General features: G+C 38.7%; 1 protein-coding gene across 1 annotated transcript; it reads left to right on the top strand.

The window, feature by feature from the left end:
- The first annotated feature begins 17,347 nt into the window (after nt 1–17,347).
- Nucleotides 17,348–18,547, top strand: LOC110901509 (pollen-specific leucine-rich repeat extensin-like protein 1). The gene has a single exon (XM_022148334.1). It carries the CDS (start codon nt 17,348–17,350, stop codon nt 18,545–18,547), a length of 1,200 nt encoding a protein of 399 aa, XP_022004026.1.
- Nucleotides 18,548–20,866: the final 2,319 nt, after the last annotated feature.

Here is a 20,866-nt window from a genome sequence, read left to right as displayed (position 1 = left end):
ATCGCCTTTTTATGTGACGGAAAAATAAATAAATAAATAAATAAATAAATAAATATGATGATGAAGTCAAAAACAAACAAAAGCTATAAAAAGCTTGTTTGGAGAAATACTTCAAAAATAAAAAGTCACTAAAAATAAGGTACTTCACGAAAACCGACGCTTGTTACGATTTTCGCCCTTTTTACTAACCACTAACCAACCACCCACCTTTAAACCCAAGCCTTCACCCAAAAAGTCCTCTTGATATTTACAAAGGTAAAAAGTTAAAAAGGAGGAGGATTGATTGCTTGGCAAGCCTATGGAAAGACGTAAGTTCCGTGCCGCTCTCGAGTGATTCACTAAAATATACACCTTCGGCCGAGTGTTGAGTGATCTCCCGTGAGGTATGTGAACTTGTATATAAATGGAATTTTAATAAGGCATGCTATGCCCAAATAAGTAATTTATCTTATGAAAAGTTCAAAATAAATCATAACGAATAGGATTGTAAATAAATAAAAATAAAGCCTATAAAAACCTTGGATTCCCGACACTCTAGGACAAGCTAAAAAACTTCTCTTCTACCTATTCCATTTGGGAGTGTAAGCCACATATTAAAGAGTTTTGCTTGAGGACAAGCAAAAGTTCAAGTGTGGGGGTATTTGATGTGTGTAAAATGCAACATATAAATCACATCAATTAAGGCATAAAACTAACCCTTTTTAAGTACTAATGTTGGAAAAAGAGTGTTTTTGTCTTCCTTTTGTATTTTCGGGATGAAATGAGCTCAAAATCACAAAAGAAGCAAAAAGACAGCTAATTCTACCATAAATACAAGAAAAGGAACAAAAGTGGACTGCCCGGACCCTCAACGGCATCTCCCAAGGCAAAAGAGAAGAAACAGAGTCTGAACACGCCCCGTGTCCAGCGAACACGGGGGCGTGCCCAGGAAGCAGCAGAAAAGACAAACCAGTAGAAGCTTCCATTGCCCACCACGGGGCCGTGTCCAGCGAGCACGGGGGCGTGGTGAAAGTACAGCAGGCGCATTAATTGTAATTCGCAATTACAATTAATGAGGAGAGAGAGTGTCAGGCGGGCACGGGGCCGTGTCCAGCGGGCACGGGGTCGTGTCCAGCCTTCTGTTCAGCCTATAAATAGAGGAGCTTGGCTTCATTCTCTCTCATCCCTTGGCACACCACCTCTCTCACACCTCATCCACCACCCACCACCACCATAACACCATCATCCACCACCATCATCCATTGTCTATCGTAGAGTGTGTGAGTCGTCTCGGGATCCAAGATTGATCGTAAGAGTTCTTGACAATCAAGGCCATGTTTGCCTAAGTCTCTTACATCACTTGGTGAAGACAAGTGTTTAGTATAATACTTTTTATTTTTAATCTTTTGCACTTTTTATTTGGTTTTGTATTAATGACTTTAATAACTAGTTACTTATGTTGAAGGTGATCTTTCCTTATCGTTTGTCCGTGGTGTCTTGGCATTATTTTACTGTCTATATAAAATAAAAGATTTTCACCATTCATATCTCCACGGTCTATATGGAGGTATGTTGGCTACCTGGTCGGGGGTTAAGGGAACGGTTTGGTAAGGGTCTTGCCCTTGTTCAGCGTTTAGAGGTCCTGCTTGGGACCTGGGTCAAATTTAGTAGGATCTCCTTCAATGCCCATAGGTATTGGATGGCGGGGATCCAAACTCTTTGACCCCCTCATAAGTTAACTACTATTAATACTATAACCCGGCTATTTAGGACTGTATCCCTGCTGACTCAGACTACTTAGCCGAGGGTAACGTCACCGCCAAAAGCGGGGCCTACCATAATTTGCATTAATAACTTAATTCATTATCTTTCAATAATCCGACCCTTTAGGATTGTATCCTTGCTGACTCAAACTACTGGGTTGAGGGTAACGTCGCCTTCAAAAGAGGGGCCTACTACAATAACTAAGATAATCTCTTAAACAAGTGCAAAAGTGCGAAAATAATCAAAGGTTATACTAATACACGTGTCGGATCCAAGTGATTCATCTTGTCTATCTGTTTTTATTTTATTTTTATTTTTCAGCATTTAGTTAGTTTTTATTTTTCTTAGTTTAAAACATTTTTCTAACCTTTTTGATTTGATTAGACGTTGAGGATAAACCGGTATTAAAAGCTCTTGTGTCCTTGGACGACCTCGGTATCTTACCAACACTATACTACGTCCACGATGGGTGCACTTGCCCATATGTGTGTTTAGTGTTAGTGAATATCGTGTTTTATAAATTTAAAACTTGGCTAAAAGTGTAAAAAGGGCTTAAATATACATCAAAAATATAACACACTTCACGCACATCACTAAACCACGAAAACACAAGGTTCAGACGAAAACACTTGTGTTTTCGTCACATCTTTGATACGACGAAAACCAAAGGGTTTTCGTCCAATAATCTCGTTTCGGCCCAAATGGTTTTCGGCCCAAAAGTGATTTGGCCCAAGTGTCTTCGTCCAACTAGTGTTTTCGTCAAATGGGGATTTCGCCAGTTAAGGGTTTTCGCCAGTTGGTTGATTTCGCCATGCATGTGATTTCGTTCAATGTTTCTCACACTAGTACTGTTAGTTATATAACTCTCTTAGTTATTAACACTGTTAGTTGTTAAGCATGTTAACTCTGTTAAACTATGTAACTCAGTTAAGTTGAGCGAGTAATGCAGTTAGTTACTAGTTCTGTTAGATGCTAACTTTGTCAACAGTGTAACCTAGTTGGTATATGTTAAACTTGCTAACCCTGTTAAAGTGTGTTGTTAGTTAACTACATTAGATTGTATGAACTGCATGATATTGACTTACTGCCTACCTGATACATGTGTTGACTGCCAAGCACACTTTGTATCATAAACTGCATACGAAACTTTATGAACTTGAACTGATTGAGAATAAGTGCCTGATATAGGACTTGATTGATTTCTTGTGAGCATAGTTTAGCATACCGAGCAAACCAAGGTGAGTTCACACAGCCAAGGCATGGGTTTCCCGGGTGGGAATGGGATTGAATGACTTATTGCATATACTCAGATGATAGAATCCAACGATAAGATATGGCTAGACTAGTAACACTTATTGAACTGATCTTCGCACACCTGCCAAGGGTTGGCCGCGATATTATGACGGACTTCGCGCACCTGCCTTAGGAAGGCCGCGAACTAAATTTTACTAATCTTCGCACACCTGCCTGGGAGGCCGCGATACACATAAACCTAGTCTAGAACACTTGGGAAAAACATCCCCTAATCTTCGCATACCTGCCTGGGAGGCCGCGATGGAAACTAATACGATACATGACATAACGAACAAACATACTACTACTCACACTATACTATTACTGAACTATTAACTGTGAACTCGCTCAACTAGTTGTTGACTCTCTGCTGCATGCCTTGCAGGACCTTAGGTACTTATGGAGCTTGCACTAGGAGGAGAAGGTCGTTGTGGAGCATGGATCGTGGATGCCATGTTAAAACGTTTAAACAATCAAACTTAACATTACTTTGGGTTTACACTTACATACTTTGGATTTTCATTATTACGCTTCCGCTATTGATACTATGTTTGGTTTAGAACATCAATTGTATTGAATTGGGTTTTACGAACTATCTTATTTATATTATGCTATGTTCAATATGATTGATGGCTTGATCCTGGTCAGTCACGCTCCTAAGCGGTGATACCCCGCAGGTGGATTTTGGGGGTGTGACATTTGGGTTCTATTGTGCTTAAGAACCCAGCATATGCACATTCATGTGCAGTTGCAGATCTTGTTCTCACACCATCAGCTGGATTGCCAATGATATCAGAATGAACATGCCCTTTGATCCATCTTAACCTGTTTTGAACAATTGTTGGTTCTGATGGATTTGAAGTTTTAACCTGTTCAGTTATCTCTGTTTCATGTAAAGCACCAGAATTTTGATTTTCTGTTGTGCTATTTTCTTGTTCTTCAGGGTTAGTGGATGATATTTCTGATGATTTAAATGTACAAGCTTTATCATGTTCTAAAAAATCTTCTGATATCATTTCAAAGAGATGCTCATAATTTTCTTGTTTGTCAGAAAAGTTTATTTCTTTCATGTATTCATCAAAAACTTCAGTCTCTGATGAGTCATCAAATGAGACATATAAACTTTCTCTGATTGTCCTTGTATTAAGAATAAAAATTCTATAAGCTTTTGAGGACAAAGAATATCCAAGAAAAATACCTTTTTCTGCTTTTCTGTCAAATTTTTCAAGGCTTTCAAAATCATTGAAAACAAAACATCTACAACCAAATGTGTGTAAAAATTTTACACTTGGAATTCTGTTATTTATAATGTTGTAGGGTGTTTTGTTTAGCCTTTTGTTGATGAGAGTCCTGTTTTGAGTAAAACATGCATTTGCAATTGCTTCTGCCCAAAAGTGAGAGGGCATTTTGGCATATGCAAGCATCGTTCTGGCAGCTTCTACTAAGGTTCTATTTTTTCTTTCAACAACCCCATTTTGTTGAGGGGTTCTGGGAGCAGAAAAGTCATGAGAGATTCCTTTGTTTACAAGAAAACTTTCAATTTTTGAATTTTTGAATTCCGTCCCATTGTCTGATCTGATCCTTCTTACTGTTAGTTTTAACAGATTTTCAATTTTCTTTATAAAATTAATGATCAAATCAGGTGTTTCCCTTTTCTTTCTCAAAAATTCAACCCATGTATATCTGGAATAATCATCAACTATTACCAGTATATATTTCTTTCCAGAAAAACTTTCTGTACCAATGGGTCCACACAAATCCATGTGTAAGAGTTCCAAATTTTGTGTAATGGAAGATTCAGAAATTGATTTGTGAGAGCTTCTCTTTGATTTTCCCATCTCACAAGCATCACAAATTTTATCCTTTTTAGAGGATATGAAAGGTAACCCTTTTACCAGACCTTTACTTGCTAATTTGTTTAGGTTTTTGAAATTTAAGTGAGCAAATCTTTTATGCCACAACCAACTACTTCCTTTGTTAATTTTTGAAAATAAACATAGTTTAGGATGTTCATTTTCTTCTTTGATGTCAAAATATTAAATTGATTGTCTTATCCTTTTCCCACTCAAATATATTTTATTGTCATCCATTCCTATTAGCAAGCATTTTTCTGGTAAAAATGTTACCTAAAAACCTTTGTCACAGAATTGACCACAACTTAGCAAATTATATTTTAAGCCTTCAACATAAGCTACTCTTTCAATGGTCAAACATCCATACCTGATACATCCGTATCCCATTATCCTTCCTTTCACTCCGTTTCCAAAGTTCACCATTTTACCCAGCTTTGAGACAAAGTTGCTGAGTAAGCTCCTATCTCCAGTCATGTGCTTGGAGCTTCCTAAGTCGCAGTACCAGATCTGTTGCACACGATGGTCCTGAAATGAAATGATTAGAGGGTTTTAGGTACCCAGGCGTGCTTAGGTACACTTTCTGATGAGATTCTGGTTCTATTATTTCTTCTAGATGACCTTTCATCATAATTTCTGTTGAATGCTGAGCCATTAACAGAATTTTTGTTTTTCTTTTGGAGATGGTGTTGAACAAGCTTCAGTATTTCAACACACATACAGGAATCATCAGAAATTTCTGATTTTCCTTCTTGTGATGGAATCAAGGGATAGTTTTGAAAAGATGAGTGAACTACTTCTGGAGTTTTTATAAACTCTTGACTACATTCACTTCTTTTTGGTTCAAATTCTGGCTTGTCAAAGGAGTATTCAGAACATGTTGATTTGCAAGTTTCAGAATCAGATTCTGATAAGTTTTTATCAGAAATCTGTTGAGTAGCTTTTACAAAGACAGTAGGTTTGTTATTGTTTGTTCTTACATAACCCAACCCTTCTCCTTTGTTCTTTGGAGTGGACTCTATGAAATTTATGAATTCTTTTGCTTCTTGAAAACCTCTTACATTAATTTCTTTATCATTGATTTTCTTGTAAAGATCTCTTCTTTCATTTTCATAGAACTCAATTTTAGCTCTTTGATCTAAACTTTGTTCTATCAGTAATTGGTTTTCAAGAATGATTTTATTCAAGGTCCTATGCAACTCATCAGATTTTTTACCATCTGATTGGTGTTTAAAACACAAGTTTAAAAAATCTGACATGAGCTCATTTAGCTTGTGTTTAAGATCAAGATTGTCTAAACTTACCTGTTGTCCTGAAGTCTCCCCTATGTCATCAGAAAGTGCCATTAGACAGAAGTTGGCCATTTCTTCTTCTTCTTCATCAGAAGAATCATCAGATAGCCATGTATCAGTTCCAGCAATTAAGCTGACTTGCTGTTGTTGCTTCTTAGCTTCCTCAAGCTTCTTTTCATAGTAAGCAACATCTTTCAGCTTCTTGGTCTTACACTCAGATGCATAATGACCTTTTTGCTTGCACTTGTAACACACCACCTCAGCCTTTCCTTTATCGTTAGATCTAACATCTTCTTTAGATCTATCATCCATCCTCCTTCTATCATTCCTCTGGTACCTCTGGCCTCCTCCCCTCAACCTTTGCTCAAATGTTTTGGTGAGCAATGCTATTGCATCAGCAAAGGCTAAAAAATCTGATGATGAATCAGAAGTTTCAAAGGCCTGGCTGCTTGATGGTTGTGGATCATTGGAAGTTGTTTGTCTTTGTGAGTTAGAGATAAGAGCTAAAGATCCCCCTCTTTGAATGGTTTCTTCAAATATTTCTTCCTCTCTGGGGATCAAGATGCTATATAAGTCATGAAGACTCATGTTTCCTAGTTCTAAGGTTGAGGACAAAGTCATTGTAAGACTTCTCCATTCTCTAGGCAAAGCATCAAGAAATTTTATGTTTCTTTCATCATTTGACTTAGTTATTCCAAATTTCTTTAGCTCGTTTAAAAGTTTTGTGAACCTTTGATATGTGTCATTTAACTTTTCATTAGGTAAACTTTTAAACCTTTAATAGGATGAGACATTGTTTGTTCTCTTGTTTCTCTTCATCCTTTCTCCTCATTCACAAAGATTTTCCAACTGATCCCATATTTCCTTGGCTGATGCACAAGCATCAACTTGTGAAAATATGTCATTAGGGATGGCCATTATTAAGAGTGATTTTGCTCTTTCATCCCCAACCACCAGATCCTTGTCTTCCGCGCTCCAGTTTATTTCACTTTTGAGAGCACGGGAGGCAGGGATTTTTGGTGTTTGGTCAGTTGCTGGAATTGCTAGTATTTCAGTCATTGGTATATGTGGACCCCTTTCAATGGATCTAAACAGAGCTCGGTCATGACCATTAAGGAAATTGACCATCCTGATTTTCCATTGGGGGTATTCCTCTCTGACCAGAGTCGAAGGTTTGGACATAGAACCAATGTTAAAAGCATTATTCCAGGTTTGAAAGCTGGCCATATTTAGAAAAAAGAAGAAGAGCGATTGATAGTTTGAAAATATTTATTCAATCTGCTCTAATACCAATTGTTGGACCCAGTATGGCCTTAACAACTTCTTTTTACGTAATATGGCAAGTGATTTCAGTATATGTGAAAAAGATGTGTAGAAATGGAAATCAGACTTTCAAGAAACAAGACCTACAGAATTATCAAGTTTATATCACTTTGAAACATATTAGTTTAACAAGGTGATTGTAAGATTATTATCTAATACAAATGAATCTTGATTTCTGTGGGTGAGAAGAGCAGTTGGAGTTTGAGTGTATGTATGTGAATGCTAAGCTTCAAACTCAATTATCTTCTGCCTCTCGAGCCTTCTATTTATAGACGGTTGTGGGCATGAATAAACAATTGTTTATTCATGCAATAAGTCCTGCATAAAGTAGCAATTTGACATATTCATTGAATCCATAGTTCAAGTTACATTTGTAATCATGAAAACCAATAATGTCATGCTTCGGTCATGGGTGGCAGGATAGAGTTGTGATTTTAGACAAGTGGGTATGTCATCAGAATTTCTGATAAGCCACTTCATCAGAAATTCTGGTGAACAAATCATCAGAAAGTTTGATGATCAGAATTTGTCAGAAGCTATCATCAGATCCATCAGAAACGACCTTCTCTGATAATCCAAATCAACTCTTTATCAACTTGAGATTCTTTGTAGTAGATACTTTGCTTTTCAGTTGTCCCAACTGATTTTCTTCATCTTGCTGTGTTCTTCAGGACTGTTATCTTCTTCAGAGATCCAGTTGATTGAGATTTTCTTCAATACTTACAAATAAAGTTTCCTAACACTAATAATTCCTGACAGTTGCACATTTTCTTTGTTTGTTTTACCATTTCTTTCATCAGAATCTTTTACCGTTCGTTTCAGCTTTTCAAAATTTTCTGAAAGTTGACGATTTTCATGAACCAATTTTTCATTTTCTTTCCTGATTCTTTCTATGTCACTTTTATCATTTTCAATTTTACCAGTTAATTCTTTAATTCGTTCATTTGAAGCTTTTAACATTTTGTCACAGTTTAAGGTCTGGTCTTCAACATCTCTGACTCTTCCTGTCAGTTCTTCGTTCTTTTTACCGCTGAGCTAGGCAAGTGTACTATAAACCTTGCAGTTTTTCATGCAATTTTTGCAGTCGTTCTCAATCTTTGCTTTCTTACCTGACTCATTGATTGCATCATTCTGACTGACGTTGCTTTTAGACTCAGTTCCAGAACCAGAAACTACCTCTAGCTCTTTTGCTGCAAGCACCTTGTCAGCCATTTGCTTCAGGTTTTCTGCAGTGAATTCTTTCGACGTGTCAATAATCTCGTCATCAACTTTATTTGGCTGCGGCTCTTTCTCCTTTTCTTTTTCTATTTCTTTTTCGTCTCCTCCTCCCCACCACACACTCTGTCTGGCTTATTCTTCTTCTGCAATTTGCTGAGTAAGAGTCTCAACATTGACAGAATCAGGATCAACAGCTATGTTTCCTTTGGGATCTAGATAACATTCTCTATCAGCATCCCATCTATTAGCCCTTTTCGCTTCTTTCCATGTATGATAAATATTACTCTTCATGTTTTGAGCTACCATCTTTCTATTGATGTATTTCACTTCTTCTGTTCTAGTATCTTTGAAAGGAACAATCTTTGTCATAAATGCATAGGCCACTGCATCTTCTTCTGGTAGCAGTTCACTCCAATCGAAACCCTCGTCATCATGAATAACAGCAAGTGCTCTTGATTTTTCTTTGGGGGTATCTTCTAGCTGCTTCATTCTGGGCGGTTCAGATTTGTTTTGATGATAGTTTGCTCTTTTGTAATAATCCTCTCTGAATGGATTCACCGTATCATCAGCAGATGCGTTTCGACATTCACGTTTAAAATGTCCCTTTTGTTTACATTTAAAGCACGTGACCTTTGATTTATCAAAACCAAGTTTTGTGGAAGGTCCACCAATTGAATGTCTGCCTGTAATCTCCATGAACCTTTGTGCTCTCCTGACCGCACTAGCCATACACCACCTGATATCTATCAACTCCATCTCTTCTAGGTCGATCTGGTCATAATCCTCCTTGGTGAGGTTAGTGTTTCCTATCTTGCCCGCAACAAGGCTCTTGTATGATTCTAGGACAGATGCTAAAAACACCATTTGTTGCTTTGCAGATTCTTCACTAAAATTTTGAGCATTCTTCAGATCCACAGCAATGTTACATTGAAACAGATTCTTTGGAACAGATTGACTTGGAGCAGTTGACGATGAACCTCCATGATAACCACTGGTTGAACTTTCTTGATTTGATGTGTTAGAACTTTCGACTGAAAAAGCTGTCTTCGGGGACACAGTCTTTGGGATCATACTTCCTCGATAATACAGCTCAACATTCTGCTGATATGAGGAATGATTGACTTTGTTCGATTTTCTGATCTCCAACTCATGACTCTCCAATCTTTTGATTAACATATCAATCGTCAGTTTAGTTGGTTCCACTGTGTTTTTCAACATCAAAGCAAAATACTGCCAGTCTTGCTCATCAGGCAGTGAATTAAACAGTTTGTCAACTAATTCTTCTTGAGTATACACGATTCCGTGTCTTGCGAGTTCCATCTTCAAATACCCAAATCTTTCAATCATCTTTGACACAGACTCGTTCTTCAAACATCCAAACAAATCAAATTCTTTTCTTAACAACTTCTTTTTGTTTTTAACAATTTCGGCACTACCCACACATTTTACTTTCAGTTTCTCCAATAGATCTTTTGAATTGTTGTATTCAATTAATGATATAATGTCGTCCCTCACAGATTGATGAAGTAAAGTGACGCATTTATGTTCAGAAACAAATCTTTCCACTTCATTCTCTTCTATGTTTTCATAATCTGTTCTCCCGATATCAAAACCATTCTTCATGCTCTTCCAACTTTGATATGCGAAAGATTTTAGCCATTCTTCAAACGTAGTTGCCCATCGGTTGTATTCCTCTATTGCCATTAGCTTGGGCGGCTTGTTGTATGTGCCATAGGCACTATCTACACTTAAAGCATCAGAAAGAGTTTTCTTCGCACTAGGTTTTGGAGCATTTTCAAGTACCTGTCACAGTCAACAAACACTTAGAAAAATTTTCGAATGTTAAACAATTTCAAATGAAATAGATCCAAATGAAACAGCTCAAACGAAATGATCCTCGAGCGAAATAGTCCAAACGGAATGAACTTCACGCGAAATAACCACTTGGTGTGAAATAGAAGTCTTTCAAGTAAAATGACTATTTCGTGCGGAATAGTCAAACGAAATCACACTCTTCAAGCGAAATAGACACTTTTCAAGCAAAATAGCTGCTTTTGTACGAAATGATTGTTGATTTCGTATGAAATAAGGTCCAACAACTTGATTCCGTGCGAAATGACGTTCTTGAAGTTGATTTCGTGTGAAATAGCGATCACAAGTCTGATTTCGTGCGAAATGAGAATATCTATTCCGTGCGAATTGATGATGACGTCAGCATATCGGACACCTTTTTGTCAAATTGATCCAGTTTTTGGTCGAATTAAAGTCCAATTCTTTCAAGGATTCGTTAAAACAGTGTTTTACGTGATATATGTGAAATTTAGTCCATTTTAACCGTTAAATCTTGTTTAATTTTGAAAAGAATGAGTAGAAGTGAGAAAATCTGATGAAAACAAGCTGAATCGGTATGAACTCTTCGTCCTGTGCTCTGATACCACTTGTTGGATTGTTGTGTGACCCGAATGAGTCAATCAGAAGAGTTTTGAGTCAAAATCAAAGGCGAAATCAGTGATTCTGACTTGATACAGCTTGATTCTCCATAATTATCTTCTTATTAATGATTTCAAAGCTTTTACAGATCGTTTGACAAACCGGCAGCACCTCGGCTATGAAATTGGATCGGTATAAATGAACCAGCAGCTCAGGTATTTATAGAGGTGGTGATTTTGTACAAAATCTATACAAAAGGTCATTTCGTGCGAAATACCTATGTGTTATTTCCTGCAAAATAGATCTTTGCTATTTCGTGAGAAATACCCCTTTTACATGCAAAACCCAATTTCTAACCTGCTGAGCACTGATTTATCCTATCTAGACACAAGACTCTATAAAGACTAAGTTAACAGACATTTATGCACCAACACCCTAGAAAAGCATATTCTAAATGAGATGGAAGGACCTTAAGCTCCAAGGGTGGGGGTTGGGTGGTGTCATCACTAACAGCTAACGCTTCGGGAATCAAAGGAATTCCCTCACCTTCTACTTCATCCAACCTCAACGACTCCTCCTCTACTCTCTCTCCTCCTAGTAAGTCGGCTCCACTAATGTACTCTAGACAATGGTCAACACATGAGATAAAAGAGTTCAAGAAATATACGGAATGGCAAGGACCACTATAGTCATCGGAACCTCTCGGGTGGTTCATGGAACGATCTAGCTCAAAGGTGACTCTCTCCTCACCGACTCTAAGTGTGATTTTACCATCGAACACATCTATGAGGGTTTCCATATCAAGAATGACGAACTTGGCGGGAAAAACAAACTTGTCGACCTTAATAAGCAAATTCTCAACAATACCCCTCGGGTATTTCACGGACCGATCGGCTAAAGATAATGTCATATGGGTAGGTGAAAGTTCGCCTAAGTCTAGCTTCTCATAGAGAGAAAACTGCATCAAATTGATGCTAGCACCTAGGTCGGCTAAGGCTCGAGTATTGGTGTTACTACCGAAAAGACATGGAATAGTAAAAATGTCGGGATCGGTAAGCTACTCCAGAAGCTTATTCAGAACGACTGCGGAGCACCCTCCATTCAATGGGACATTCGACAACTCCACTAACTTCTCCTTGTTTCTAAGAAGGTCCTTTAAGAACTTCGTGTACTTGGGCATAGATTGGAGTGCTTCAATGAAAGGTAGATTAATCTTCAATTGCTTGAAGATATCTAGGAATTGCCCGTATTCCTTGGAGTACTTTTGGTTCCTAAGACGTGTAGGAAACGGGACACGCAAATGATCTACGAGTGGAGAAGGTCTAATGTCTACGGGTGGTTTCTCCACTTTCTTCTCTCCTTGAGGCTCGCCGGGCTGTGCGGTACTTGTTGGGCTTAGCCTAGGTTGCACTTTGTCGGGAGCCTCCATCTCGATTTCTTCATCTACAATCTCCTCATATTCCTCTACTACTCTCTCCTCAACTCTCGGGTTCCCTACGATTTTGCCACTATGAATGGTAATGGCTTTGGCATGGGCGTTAGGGTTCGGTTGGGTGTTACCTGCAAACTGACTGGGTAACCTCTCTTCAAGTTTCCTAGACATGTCACCTACGACTCTTTGAAGGTCTTATAAAGAGGCTTGGTGGTTCTTAAGCATAAGGTCGTGTTCGGTAAGGATCTTTTGGGTGGTTTGGTCCTTAACGACTAACTGGCTCATCATTGCCTCTATCCTCTCAAGGCTACCCCCTAAATCATAACTTGAACCCTGAACTGGTTAAACCTGACTACTTGACCCCCCATCCTTAACCTGCCCATTGAACCCCTTATTGAACTGCCCATTTGAACCCTACCAAAGAATGAACCTTGCCCCCTATTTGGATTTTGAGCTAATTGGAAACCAGGGGGACCATTGGAATGAAAATTATTATTATTATTATTATTATTATTATTATTATTATTATTATTATTATTATTATTATTATTATTATTATTATTATTAAAATTATTATTAAAATTATTATTAAAATTATTATTATTACGCCAACCCGAATTAAAATTACTACCGAACCCACTAGGTTGACCTCTACCTAAACCCCCTCCCACGAAATCGACCTGCTCCTCACCAACTAACAATGGACACGCATTTGTATCGTGACCCCCTCGACAAAACTCACACTTATCAACCTTTGCCTTAATCTCCTTGAGCTCTCTAGTAACGTTTTCTAGTACGACGGCTATACTAGGGTCCATAGTGATATGGTTCACCCCACGAGTGGGTGCACTAGTAGTGGTATTTGAATTGCCACTTTAATACCGTTGATCAGATCGCGACTGAGATTGAGATTGGGCAAATGCCTCGAAACGCTCTAAACACTCGGCGACAGTAAGAATGCCCATCATATGTAACACCACATAAATCGTGTCCAATTATACATAGACACGTGTCCTAAACTCCGGTTATGCGAAAGATTGAGTTTAAGGGACTAAAGTTGACAAAAAAGTGAAAATGTGCAAACGAAAGGACTAAAAGTGTCAACATGCCAAACTTGGGCCTCTGAATGACCACACGTGAAGAAAATATTCTTAAATGGGTGATTGATTGGGTATACGAAGTCGTTTGTGAAAATAATCGGAAGATTATAAATTACAAGGGTTAAAAGTGTCAATATGTCAATTCTGACCTCTGAGTGGCCTTTTAACGAAACCGAGGCTTTGTAATATTCAAATATACTCCCGAGAATATGTGGTAAAAATTTCACGTGATTCCGAGATCGTTAAGCATGTTTTCTAAACTTTGGGTTAAAAGCGTCAACTTGATGAAACTTGCTTTTATAAAGGAATTTAACGAACCCGAGCTTAAAGAAGTTAGTTTATTCTTCATAGAGCCTTAACTTACTAACTACAAGGGCCCTACATGTCAACAACGAAGTTAAAAAAGGCTAAAAACAATCAGGGACTGAAACTGCCAACATTTAAACTTGTTTTACCAGTAAACATGGTCCAGGCGGTCCGCGTAAGACACCCCTTAAGTCTTACACGTCCCGCGAGAGAGTGCCAGCGACAGAATTGAGCTGCCAGGTGCAGGTTTGGTTGTTCCACCGCCTTTGCATAGGTTGTGACGACCCTTGGAGCTATATGTCGGTTCAATTTACTAACTAGGACATCTGGGATGATCCCAGGGCCCCCAATTACACCTGGAAATGATCAAGATCAATGGAATTTACTATATAAGTGAGCTTGGACTTGTGTTCTTGGCACATCATTTGCAACACTTCACTTGTGGGACTTGCTCTGGAGCTCTCAGCAGTAACAAGAGGATTACAAGTGTAGAAAAGATTGCTAGGACCATTAGTAAGCTTCTAATTACTTATTTAGTTGTTCAATTTAGCCTAATTACTTAAAAGTCAAACTTAGTGTATAATCAGTTTGACTTTCATTTTAATTACATGTGGCTTAACCACTGATCAAATTGAAAGTGGTTATGAAACCACATTAGTATAGGTGATTAACCCTTAAAAGGGTGTCTCCTAATTATCTCGTTTGACTGATTAAATGTCGGGTCAAATTAGTTTTACAAAAAGTCAAACTGGACAGATATGATAAAAATGATTCTAATTCATAAACCAGAGGTTCTAAATTACATTTTAACATTCTAATGACTTGGTAATGACTATCTAAACATGTTTTATCAGTCCTAACCCGACAATTTATAGTCTAAGGGCAGATTATAACTGAAAGTCGCAAAAGCTTGACTTTTGCTTTGCCTTTCAGTTCTGACCCATTCAAGCTTAATTCTTCCATGTTTTAAGCTTCCATTAGGACCACATTACATTGTAGTATAACCCTCTGAAGTTATATTGCATGGTGCTTAATCGTTTGTAATATATGCTCTTGATCGTAATTGTGCTCATTAATGCCTAAAACGCCAGTTTTGCATAAAACCGAGATTTTTAGCAATGTGAATAAACTAAAACCTTTGCTACTGATATTTAGACATGTCCCGAAAATTTGACATCAGTTTGAGGTCTAGAATGGGAGTTATGCTCAATAGCGTAATTAAGGGACTTTTTAGTATTTAAAAGGCGTAATTAGCATAATGGCTATCTAAACCCGACTTTTGACACCAATCTTTTTACCTACTGATGTTAAATAATATTTAGGGATTTTTGAAGATTTTTATTTATTTTTAGGCTGAGCATAACATAGGATTATAGCCTAAATTTGGTATTTGTCGGTTTTACCCTTTTCATCCATAAAATGAGTTTTACCTAACATTTTTATGCCAAACTTTTTGCTACTGATTCCATATGATAAATATAATATTTTGAACTTTATAAACTGACCAAAATCTCAGATTTCCTATTTTTACCATATTAGCCCTTTAAATCGCATTTTAAGCGTTTTTAGCACCTAGTATGGGTCAAAACTATATTTGTCATATAAAACTCATAACCTACTGATGTTTTAAGCTAATTTATATATTATTACAGTAAGCTAAAGTATTTAAACTCAGAAACCTATTTAGCCTTTAAAAGCCTATGTAAATTTACCAAAATGCCACTACGGTGCATAGTTAGTTATAAAAGATATATTATTCATATATTAAGTACCCTACTGATATAACTCATAAAAATACATGTTTTTACTAATCTAATCAGACCTGGAACTCGGTTTTATAAATAAACTCTTTTATGAGCATCAAAATTACCAAAATGCCCTTATGGGACTTATTTTGGTTTGAAATGCTTTTTGGGCATAAATGTTAATATACTACTGATATATTAACATATTTTAAGGATAATAATGATTAAGACCTGTTTATAATTTGTCCGGTTACCTGTTACGCATTTACGCGTTCGGGTCGGTTTACGTGACTAGTTTACGTAAAATAGCCGAAACAGGCTTAACCTTGTCATTAAATCCTCATTTTCCAGAATGTGTTTAAGTTACCCATATTATACAAGTATCCAAGCTTGTCGAGTCTAAATCACATTCTATCCCGGTCTCCGCTTAATCTACCGGTTAGGTCCGTAAGGTTTCCTTCTAGCTAGCCGGTCTAAGTCCTTGACTTAATTAAAGACCCGTTAGAATCCTAACAGGCTAATTAAACCTTCCATACAGATTAATAGCTTCCGGTAAAAAGTGCCTTTCAAGAACCTTAGGAATTTACTCCTACCACCAGGTAAATAGTTTTAACTTATTTTCCCTATACGGGCTTGGGATATGGTATATTAATACCGCTTGGTCGGGTATGGGATTATTTTGTTGGATTGTGATTTAATAAATCCGCATGACCCGTTTTAATCTGTATTATTTGATAATATAAACATTTGGGGGTTAACGACCATGTCCTGGATATCCTCGACTCATTTAAGTTATTAATGGCCACGACCTATGCACGGGGTGCATGCATGCACCTGACAGATGCAAATGCTAAATATTAAATTACCCACAAGTTGGGGATAACTCCTCTGTGAGTTCTATAAGTGGTGAGTCAGTTAATCATGCCCGGCTTCCAAACCGGCCCCACTTGTATGACAAATATGTAAAGCTGTATACAAGATCTTAACAAAGATTGTCCCAAGTTATAAAAGATTTGTGCCATGTCACCTAAATCAATTTTCTTAAATGTTTTCAAAACGTGTCAGTTAAATTGTATTTACCAGTGTATACTGATGTATTTTCCTAAAGATTGAATTGACAGGTACTTCTTGTAATAGGCTGGAGCTATAGGGTGTTATAGAGGATCTTGCAAATCCCATAGATACCCGGAGTCTGTAGTTTTTGTTTCTTTGTACTTTATGATCTGCCTGTGGATCTTATTACATTCCAGTCTGTATTATTCATGTACTCGAATAGCGACAGACAATATGGTTTGTAATAGTTTATTTACCCAGCCTTCCGCTGTGCTATATTATTGTGTGTGTTGACAATGATGATATCAACTACGTCACGATACTCCCCGCCGGGCCCAACGGTAACACGTGGAAATATTGGGGTGTGACAGGTTGGTATCAGAGCCAACATTGAGTGAATTAAACACTAACCTTTTGTGTTTAATCTCAATGACACAATAAGCACATTCCTTAGACTCTCGAGTCTAGGCAAATGACCTAGGATGTATCTTTATCTTTCCTTTGTTGATTATTATGTTTTATTTTATTTTTGTTTTCTTGTTCCAACAGGAAGTTCACCAACATGCCTCCAAGAGTAAGAGGACGAGGCAAGGGCCCCATGCATGGGGGACCGTCGTCTGCTGGACCATCTCACAGACGCACTCCATCGGCGTCCTTATCCTCCTCCGACTCTCACGATATGTGGGGTCAACCTTACGAGCCGGCAAGACATTCAGTCTTGCTAAGCTCATCGCCTTCTTTTCATCCGTCTTTCGGGCCATTTGCTCCAGACGAGCCCGAACACTCTCACCACTCTCAACAATCTCATCATTCGCATGAGTCTTACCCACCGCATAACTCTTTGCAATCTCATTCGTTTCATCATTCTGACTCCCCCTACTCCCCGGGACAGTTCAACCCAGCAGATTATGTTAACGACTTTCTTGGCTACAACCCTTTGGGCCCTGAGGACCATTTCTCTCAGGAAATGGAGATGGATGATGACCCCGACCCGGAGATGCAAATAGGAACCCCGGGCCACCCTATCAGCATATCTAGTGGGTCTCCGTTTCAGGGATCCCCATACCGTGGGCCCGACTCTTTCCAAGAGAGGATGGGTACCTATGATTGGTATTTTACCCCGTCATCCCATAACTCTCCAGCCCAACCACCCTTGGTTGAACCTCAACTTCAAGCTGTTTCACCACCACCACTCCCGGTAGAGGAGCCACCGCAGCCACCTCCTGAACCTCTGAGGCGAAGGAGGAACACACGCATGTCTGTACGAGGAGGACCCCGCTTTATTTCTCCTCATGGTTCGAGTTCCTATCCTCCTATCCCAGAGGACCCCCAGATGGGTGGACCCTCAAACGAGGCACCGGAGGCTAATCCTCCACAAGCTTCTTATGCACCACATCAGCCGCCTGCGGGTTTTGATAACCCAATCCCGGCGTACCCAGGTTCATCCGGGTACAATCCTTTTGAGAACCCGTCGGGATATCCATCGGGCTATGGAACTCATGACCCATATCTTACGGCTGCGCAGTATCATCATCTTTATCCTCCTACTTACCCTCCTATGCATCCAGCTGGATATCCGATGCAAGGTTATCAGTACCCTCCATACCAGCCACCTCCTCCCCAGCAGCTACAGCAACAGCAACAAACTCAGGAAATCCTAGAGAGGTTGGATAAGGTCGAGCATAAGACTAAGAAGAACAAGGAGAGGAATACTAGCTTCATGAAAGGCCTCGCCAACCTTATTAAGGGGAAGAAGAAGTAGAGGATTGTTTTGCTTTCTTGTTTATTGTAATTGTGTCCCTGCGTGGACATTTGTTTAGTTTTTGTATCAAATCCCTGCGTGGACTTATTTTCCTTTCTGTATGCCCCTGCGCGGGTAGTTTGTCTTTTCCTAAGTCCCGTTTAGGGCAGTTGTAGTTGTTTTCATAGTAATGAAGTTTTAACTTTGGTTTTAATTGTGTATTTTATTACACCATGTTATCTCTTTTCAATTTACAATTGATCTGCCAAAGAAACTCTTAGAGGTATAACCTAGCCAAGGTATTAATTGACTATGATGGTACAACCTTTTTAAGATAGCAAATCTCTGTTAACATCTGAAAACATGTTAACATTCCCAGCTGTGCGGTACGAGAAACCACACGAGCTTTCAAAAGGTACTTGGATTTTTCCAAGTCATATAAAGCCAAAATGATCATTGCGAATCATGACTAGTAAACATCAGTGTGATGTATACACCAAGACATCCATTTGAGATGCGTGCTTTAAGCAAAGGTGTAAAATGACAATGAAAGTACAATTTATAAGCTTCTTGTCAAAAAGGTGATGAACTTTGTTCAGACCTTAAAATATCATTGATCTTTGAGATCGTTAGTTAGAATCTCAACTCGTCCTTGTGACAAGCTTTTTAAGCTATTTTAGTGTCCTTCGAAACGAGTTTAATGATAAATAAAATGTCTTTTATGACATTGGCAGTTGTGAAATTTCTATTTTCCCCTGCCCAATAATGTAAAGAATAATGCATTCTATTAACTTTTAGTTATGACTTGAAATGGTCTAAATGGTTTAATAATACCATGATCATTGGATCATCAGTGCGATGAATCTATATGTAAATTTAAAAGATTATTATTTCCTATATTATAGCATCCTGAAATGGCTGGCTCAGACGAAGCAAACAGTCATCCAGCAGAGGGCAACACCAGAATCAATATTACTGGTGCTGAACTGCAGGCCCTAATCACCGTAGCGGTTTCTCCAGCGGTAAAGGCTAAATTTAAAGAGTCGAGTGTCGTTCGGTCTCAAACTCTTTCGAGAACCCATTCCACATAGGAAGAGTGAGTCCATGCACTCGTCTAACCAGGGCAGTGTACCCAAGAAACAGGTTGTTCTTGAGTCTACCCCCAGGCACACCAAGGGATGTACCTACAAGTATTTTATTTCTTGTAAGCCGAGAGACTTTACAGGAGAAAAAGGGGCGATAGATTGTATGAAGTGGTTAGATGAGATGGAAACGGTGATAGATATTAGCGGTTGCGCTAAAGAAGATGTGGTCATGTTTGTCTCCCAATCTTTTAAGGGCGATGCCCTTACGTGGTGGAAAGAACTTGTACATTCCACTGGGAAAGTGCATTTGTATAATCTTTCATGGGAGAAGTTTGTTGATCTGGTTAAGGACACTTATTGTCCTCAGCATGAAGTAGAGCGCATAGAGACTGATTTTCTCACCCACGTGATGAAGGATCTAGACTGTAGATCCTATGTGACTAGTTTCAATTCCATGTCAAGGCTTGTACCGTATTTAGTCACACCTGAGCCCAAGCGCATTGCGCGTTTTATTGGTGGTTTGGCCCCTGAAGTTAAGGGGAATGTTAAGGCTTCAAAGCCAACCACCTATAGATCCGCTGTGGATCTATCTTTATCCCTCAGTTTGGATATTGTGAGGAGTAGGGCGAAGAAGAATTCTGAAGAGGGGAATAGGAAGAGAGAGGATGATCAGTCCTCCCAGTCTAACAAGAAAGGAAAAGGGAACTCTGGTTCCAAGAAAGGGCAAACTGGTGATAAGCCCAGGTGTAAGACTTGCCACAAAATGCATTTTGGCAAGTGCAACCGAGACCCACAGGCTAAACCGTGTGGAATCTGCAAGAAGAAGGGGCACAAATCTGTTGAGTGCCGGAACATTAAGGATGCAACCTGTTACGGTTGCAATGAAAAGGGGTATATCAAGACCAATTGTCCCAAGAATGCGAAGAAGCCTAAAGAGGCTAAGAAGAGCAATGCCCGAGTGTTCCAGATGCAGGCACGGGAAGCGGTGACCGATGATAACGTCATAACAGGTACCTTCCTCATCAATAATATTTATGCTAGAGTCTTATTTGATTCTGGGGCTGATAAGTCCTTTATAGATCATAAGTTTTGTAAGTTGTTGAATTTGCCTATTAAGACTCTAGACGTAAAATATGAGGTAGAACTCGCTGATGGTACCTTAGAATCCGCCTCAACTCTTCTTGATGGATGATCAATATCCATTAAGAACCATTCTATCCCGCTATCCCTCCTGCCAATGAAATTGGCTGGTTTT

Source organism: Helianthus annuus, chromosome 13 (genome assembly GCF_002127325.2).
Source record: "Helianthus annuus cultivar XRQ/B chromosome 13, HanXRQr2.0-SUNRISE, whole genome shotgun sequence".
In the NCBI taxonomy this organism is placed as follows: Eukaryota; Viridiplantae; Streptophyta; class Magnoliopsida; order Asterales; family Asteraceae; genus Helianthus; species Helianthus annuus.
Note: the sequence above shows the minus strand (reverse complement) of the source record. Positions and strands in the feature narration are given on the sequence as shown.